This window comes from Gossypium hirsutum, chromosome A07, assembly GCF_007990345.1.
Source record: "Gossypium hirsutum isolate 1008001.06 chromosome A07, Gossypium_hirsutum_v2.1, whole genome shotgun sequence".
In the NCBI taxonomy this organism is placed as follows: domain Eukaryota; kingdom Viridiplantae; phylum Streptophyta; class Magnoliopsida; order Malvales; family Malvaceae; genus Gossypium; species Gossypium hirsutum.
This window is the reverse complement of record NC_053430.1, coordinates 21150618-21156650: the sequence shown is the minus strand read 5'-3', so window position 1 is coordinate 21156650 and position 6033 is coordinate 21150618. Positions and strand designations below refer to the sequence as shown.

The 6033-nt window shown below is 33.8% G+C and overlaps 1 protein-coding gene and 1 non-coding gene across 4 annotated transcripts; both read right to left on the bottom strand.

The window, feature by feature from the left end:
- Nucleotides 1-331: 331 nt before the first annotated feature.
- LOC107953158 (bystin) lies at nucleotides 332-5731 on the bottom strand. Of its 3 annotated transcripts, none has more exons than XM_016888393.2 (12): nucleotides 5454-5731; nucleotides 5145-5345; nucleotides 4629-4755; nucleotides 4471-4522; nucleotides 4049-4376; nucleotides 3671-3750; nucleotides 3111-3158; nucleotides 2713-2859; nucleotides 1791-1863; nucleotides 1608-1683; nucleotides 856-966; nucleotides 332-666 (listed from the first exon to the last, which is right to left on the bottom strand). In XM_016888393.2, exons 1-11 carry the CDS (start codon nucleotides 5571-5573, stop codon nucleotides 887-889), a joined length of 1332 nt encoding a protein of 443 aa, XP_016743882.1. In that variant the 5' UTR covers nucleotides 5574-5731; the 3' UTR covers nucleotides 332-666; nucleotides 856-886. The 3 variants fall into 3 exon arrangements, with proteins under 3 accessions (XP_016743882.1, XP_016743881.1, XP_016743883.1); XM_016888392.2 differs by having other exon boundaries at nucleotides 332-652; XM_016888394.2 differs by having other exon boundaries at nucleotides 332-641.
- On the bottom strand, nucleotides 2189-2311 carry LOC121203926 (small nucleolar RNA snoR111). The gene has a single exon (XR_005898859.1). It is a non-coding gene; the product is annotated as a small nucleolar RNA snoR111 (small nucleolar RNA).
- Nucleotides 5732-6033: the final 302 nt, after the last annotated feature.

Genomic DNA, 6033 nt, shown 5'->3' with positions numbered 1-6033 from the left:
ATTTATCCTTTATTTTCACATTTTTAAAACTATTTTCTATTACAAGTTCGGACACGTGTGCTTAACATACTAAAACAAAGATGTGATCATAAAGAAATTGGATATACTTGTATAAAACACACGATTCACATGAATTCTGTAATATATGAATTCTGTAATATATGTAGCATGGCATTTGAGCTAGGAACCTTACACTTTGAGAGCTTGTTAAAGAGTTCGGCCAGCCTGATCCATGTGAAGAACAAAGGACAAACTTCATGGTAAGGCCATTGCTTTGCCGGCCCCCAAACATTAAAAAAAATAACAAACGGTTTAACACTCATCAAACAAATAATTAAGTTGGTACGAACTGCTTAAAAACAATTTAGGTGCCACAAAATTATAAATGGCATAAACAAAATTCATCCTGCAATCTTCATGGCAAAATTTGTCACCTATGTGAACCCTAAATCTTTAACAAGTTCAAAGAATTGTAAAGCTCCCGTACTAGCAATCATATTTTACATGCAATCATGGTATAACCTTCTCGATAACTTCTAATTGGCAAGACCCCACCCGAGAATTCATGCTTACTCCTCGTGTACTTCCCATCTCAGCTACCCAGTTTTACCATTTAACTTAAGGGGCTTCGTCCAGCAACCCTATCAAAATCCTGTATCAGGAAGTCTAAATAATAAAAAATGTCTTGTTCAAAACTTTGCTCAGAAACATAAGAACTGGATTAAGCATAGGAGAACAACATAAAACAATTTAACTAATAATCATGCCAGTATTTGGATGCATTTGAAGAAAAGCTCACATTCAGAATCCTAAATATATAATTTTATATCATGCATAAGCAGGAATCAATCATACCAAGGCATCAAAGGGGTCAGCAATAGTAAAGTCAATCCTCCTCCATGGGTACTTCAGGAATATCAAACCTGTCTTCCTCAATGGTTTTATTGATCACATGAACAGAAGATGGTAATATCAAGTCAAGGTAACAAAAAATCCAACTCCGCCAACATACCAATATGAGAAAAACAGAGAAATACAATGCATAACATTATACTCTTTATTCAATATTGGAGACGTCTTCAGATATATACATATAATTAATATTAACACTGAAATGTATCTACGTGACATTTGAACTCAAGCAGACATAATTAAGATTGCAAACAGGTATAGGCAACTTCATAAAGGATATAATATTATAAATAAACCATTTATATAACGGATATTCGTCTGCTTTTCCTTTAGCAGACAAAATTAATATCAAGTGTATCCAATTTTCCAAACATGCACAATAAAGTCTTGATTTTAGGATTAGGATTAATGCATGTCAATCCTAATATTCTGCCCTTCAATGAACAGTTAAACAACATACATCCTAGAGCATGGCATCTTGCCTTCTATTGCATTACAGCACAAACTCCATACTTATACGTACTAATTTAACTTATTCCTTGAATACAGTGCAACTAATGTCATCTTTAAAAACCTCAAAGCAAATAAATGAATCACAAACAAGCACCATTACCACAAAGCAACAAAATTTATAAGTTAATTCTTACATTCATAAACATGAAAAAGGAAATGACCACTTAAAAAGAAAAGGATATCTAATAGCATAGGATCATCCTCCTTCTCGCCTCGGTTACGGCTGTTATCTAGCTCCCTCATTATTTCAGGTGTAACCTATATCATGATGAGCACAAGGATCATTGACTGTCAAAATTGGACCAAAAAGGGGTAGTTAAAAGAAGCTATTCGTTATCAGTATGGATGTGAGAGCAATGTCTTACAAATTTATGCTTTTGAGTCTCAAGTAGAACTCTAAGGTTATTTTTATCTTCCTTCAGCATTTCATTTTTGTACCTGTAAGTATTTAGATAAAAATGCGGTAAACGGGGACATCGCAGAGGTGTCATGAGCTAGTGAGATACTAAAGATATGCTATAGTTCCATCAGATTAATCAACTTCAAATAACTTTTAATACATGAAACATTCCCTCGCAATTTTAGAAGGAAAACAAATACATACAAGCGCATCACGATCCACATGGGTACTTAATAATTCATCAGTTCAAAGCGCAGAAAAGGAAATTCGAATCACCAGCATCCTCTTTTTTTTTCATATTTATTAAGTTAAAAACAGAAATCTTTTGCTACACAAACACACGATATAACCTAAGAGAGTAAAATGTGGACAAGCAACAATCAATTCATCAATTGAGAAAACTGATGACTGAAACGATATCTCGGCCTTCTATTTCACTATACCTCAATGAAGAGAGACAATAATAAAATGTCTCCTCACTTCCTTAGATGAACAGAGGTCCCCTTTAAAAAACTTGTAAAAGACCATTTAATAAGAAAAAGGGAAGATCAAGAAACTTCAATAGTATCTAAAAAATAAAACTTCAACAAATATGAATGCCAAGTATAGCAGAACCAGTGAGCCAGCAATGTCATTGTGGTTGCAGAGAGTAAAGAGGGAAGGTGTCTCTCCATTACCATTTTTTCTCATCCATTTTAACCATTTCTTACCTTATTTTGCTTCAATGTAAACTAGGAACAATTCCATTGATGCTTGACATAAATATTTTCCTCAATAAAAGTCTACAATACTATCTCAAACTCAATATTATAATTTGGTGCACATTAAATAAGATGTGAAGTGGTATACTCAAGAGGCAAAGAGTATCTCAAATAAATTTCACTGACCGTTGCACAAATGCCAGAAGAGACTGATGCCATATTACTGGCATTATCCTTGTATCCTCAAGAAACCTCATAAAATGAGCAACAACAGCATCAACAACCCGATATGGCAGAGCATATTTCTTCTCCAAAAGAAGCTTTATGAAATAACTGTAACAATTTTACCAATAAACATGATACAGTTTGTAAGAAAGGGCACTACAAGAAAAAAAATGAATTGCTAATCTCTACATTATTGATCCCTATCTGATAACTGAAAGAGATTAACGCATCAACAAGATATCAAGATCATGAAACCATGAACCATAAAACATGCTGAAACTTTACTTCTACCACCATCCACCGTTTTGCTTCTAAGAGAGAGAGAAACAACAAAAGGAAATGTCAAAATATTAAAATACCTTGTTGTGCCACAATATTCCATTTCCGCAAGCTTCATTAATGCAACACTGCAATTCCATTTACAAATTAGAGGCCCTCGTAATCATCTGAACTTAAACAATTTGAATGAGAATCCAGCAGCCTTAGAGAGAATTAAACAAACCTACCATGCTCAGATCATCAATTCCATTTACTATAATAAACTATAAGCAATTAACTTGCTTTTAAAGAGTCAAAAAACACCTCTCCGGACCACTTCATAACATCCACAATGATGAGTACCAACTTTAAAATATTCTTGCTGGGAAGGATATTATTTCATTTCCTACAAGAAGCTGCAGGCTATCCAAAATTTCTGGCAAAGCCAGCCACAAGATCCTGACTTGCGAACTCCTATTCAGTCTGTGTCCAATATTGTGATTCTTATTTAGGCATAAGTAAAATCTACATTAATTACAATCTCTAGTAACAGTAAAAACTATGATAATAAGTTTGGTAACAGGCTCAACATACTACCTGAATTCTAACATTGAAATAAAACCCCTCCTAGTATCAGATAACTAAACCACCAGTAAAATACCTTGAATGAAGCATAGGAATGGAGACTTTTTCAAGAACACTCCCAACGATAACTGCCTCTCTGAGATTGCATGTCCCTGACTGAAAATAAGCAGGGGAGAAAAAAAAAAGCTTGTATGTCAAAATAAAAGAAAGCAGCCTATCATACAATCCAAAAATATCCTCTAACACATGGCCAAAAACCCAAAAACTTATGCAAATAAAATAAGGTATAAGTGAAGAACAATGAAGAAGCTGAAATATCAATCTAAAGAGAAAGTCTTAAGGCTAAAAGCTTACAACAGTAGCAGCAAGAAATCATGGATTATTTGAATTTTTTCAGATAGAAAAAGAAAACTAGATACCAAAGATTCATTGCGATGGGCAGAAATTTGTATACCTTACACAATGGAAACAATATTCCCTTGTTGAATGCAGCAGGTTTGTATAGAGCCTTCTTCAAAGACTGATATAGGCCAAAATGAAGTCGCTTATTCTTCCGAATATCATCTCTAACACGTGGAAGCAAGACTAGCCTATAAAAACGCTCTGCCTTCTTAGCACCCAAATTGGAAGCAAATATTCTTGTAGCCTGAAACATCGCATTTGGAGACCAATTCTCAGGCTGAGTCAAGTACAAAACATCCTCCCAGAGTTGCATTGACGGAATGTGTTTAAAGGCTTTGGGCATTTTCCCAGTTGTGTATTTGTTCAGAAACTTGCCAACTCTGCACATTTAGTTTGCATTCACCTGTTAAGGGCTCTGCACTTTCTTTTATAGAAACAAAAATAATCTTACAAACACAAGGGGAGCAATATTACCCCTTATACAAATCAATAAGAGAGTCATCCAACTTAGGCAAAGGTTGTTTTTCTGCAATAAAACAATTTCAACCATAAAACCCCATTTCTAAGTAGGTAAAATTCTTTCACAATATCGGTAGATCAAATAACTGAATATAATCAACTTAAAAAGTTACCTGAAGCAGCATTTGCATCATTCTCCTTGATCTTTTGAATTATAACGTCCGCAAGTCTCCTTTGTGGACCAGCATCCTTTGATAAGAATGCCTCCAGCAATTTCTCATCATCCTCATCAATTTCCTCCTACAACATAAAATAAACGTAGAACTGACCTTTTAACCAGAATAATTGCAATGATCTGGGAATAGAGGGGGGAAAAACTAAGCGATCCTCAATAAACTAAGGCTCCATTTGGTTGTTACTTGTGAAATTTGCTTTGTCCTATTTGCTTATGTATCTTAAAATTGTTAAAAAGAAAATTAATAATTGATATTGCAACAAAATCCTGATATTTTCTTCATAAAAATAAAAGTTCAATTGTTCATACTTCACATCAAAAGGAAAATTGGAAAAAGTAACAGTAATTGGAGCCTAAGTTCCTAAGGAGCATACTAGTGAAGATAACTAGTCAGGAAAGTAATATTGAAATGTTTAATTAAATCAAATTAAACGATTAAATAAAAAGTTGTTACTTCATAGTTGCCAAATTGACTTTGTGTCTCAGAAAAGCCAACAAAATCGTCAATGTCCTCTTCTTCCTCATGCTTGTTAGGTTCTTCTTCAACCGAACCGAACGCACTCTTAGCGATCCCTCCTGACGCTTCTTCTTCTATTTCCTTCTGTTGAAGAAGCGCTTCTTTCAAGATTTTCGAGCTCATCCCCGACGAAATCATCTGCAAAAACACACACACACATATATTTTAAAAAATAAATAAATAAACTAGCAACAAAAAGAATTCAAAAAATAAAGAAAAAGCTGAAGGCAGGAAGCGGAATCTTACTTTGTCTTGCTTCTGGTGGTGTTTGGGAGCTTTGGAGTGTTTCTTTGTAGAGGCGACGGAATCGTCATCTGCTAAAAATGGCTGCGGATTTTGGTTTCGCTCTCTTTTGTTCTTCGCCATTGACGGAGCTTCGGCCAAAAAGAATATGAAAATTCAATGTTCGGAAGAGTGAAAGGAATGTGGAGGCGGCTACGGTACTCAAAAGAGACGAGGTTTTAGTAACACGGTGCCAGGGTTTTAACTTGAAGCAATTTCGTAATATCTTTTTCCTTTTTGTAATTTCGATTTATTTCTAGTGGACATTATCTTTGTTAAAGTTGAGAAAGATTATAAATAATTTTAAATATTATATAAAAATTACAAATATTTTTTATATTATATTAAAAAATATACGGTAAATTTTATACAATCTTCTCTTTTTCTGCATTTAATATGTGACACACTTTAAATTTTAAAAATAATAATATTATGCTAGATTGTCATGTGTTTATTCCTTGTGAAATTTTCATGTATTATTTCATATGAAATTGACACATATCAATTCATTTTTTTAAATATATTATAAAGTGTGACGCGCAAA

What these genes read in the sequence shown, in the direction of transcription:
- LOC107953158 (XM_016888393.2), bottom strand. Translation starts at nt 5,573, where the DNA reads ATGGCGAAGAACAAAAGAGAGCGAAACCAAAATCCGCAGCCATTTTTA. An exon ending in CTTATTGATTTGTATAAGGG is followed by an intron (nt 4,377 to 4,470) that starts GTAATATTGCTC and finishes CTAAATGTGCAG; the next exon opens with AGTTGGCAAGTTTCTGAACA. An exon ending in TATTGTTTCCATTGTGTAAG is followed by an intron (nt 3,751 to 4,048) that starts GTATACAAATTT and finishes GCTTATTTTCAG; the next exon opens with TCAGGGACATGCAATCTCAG.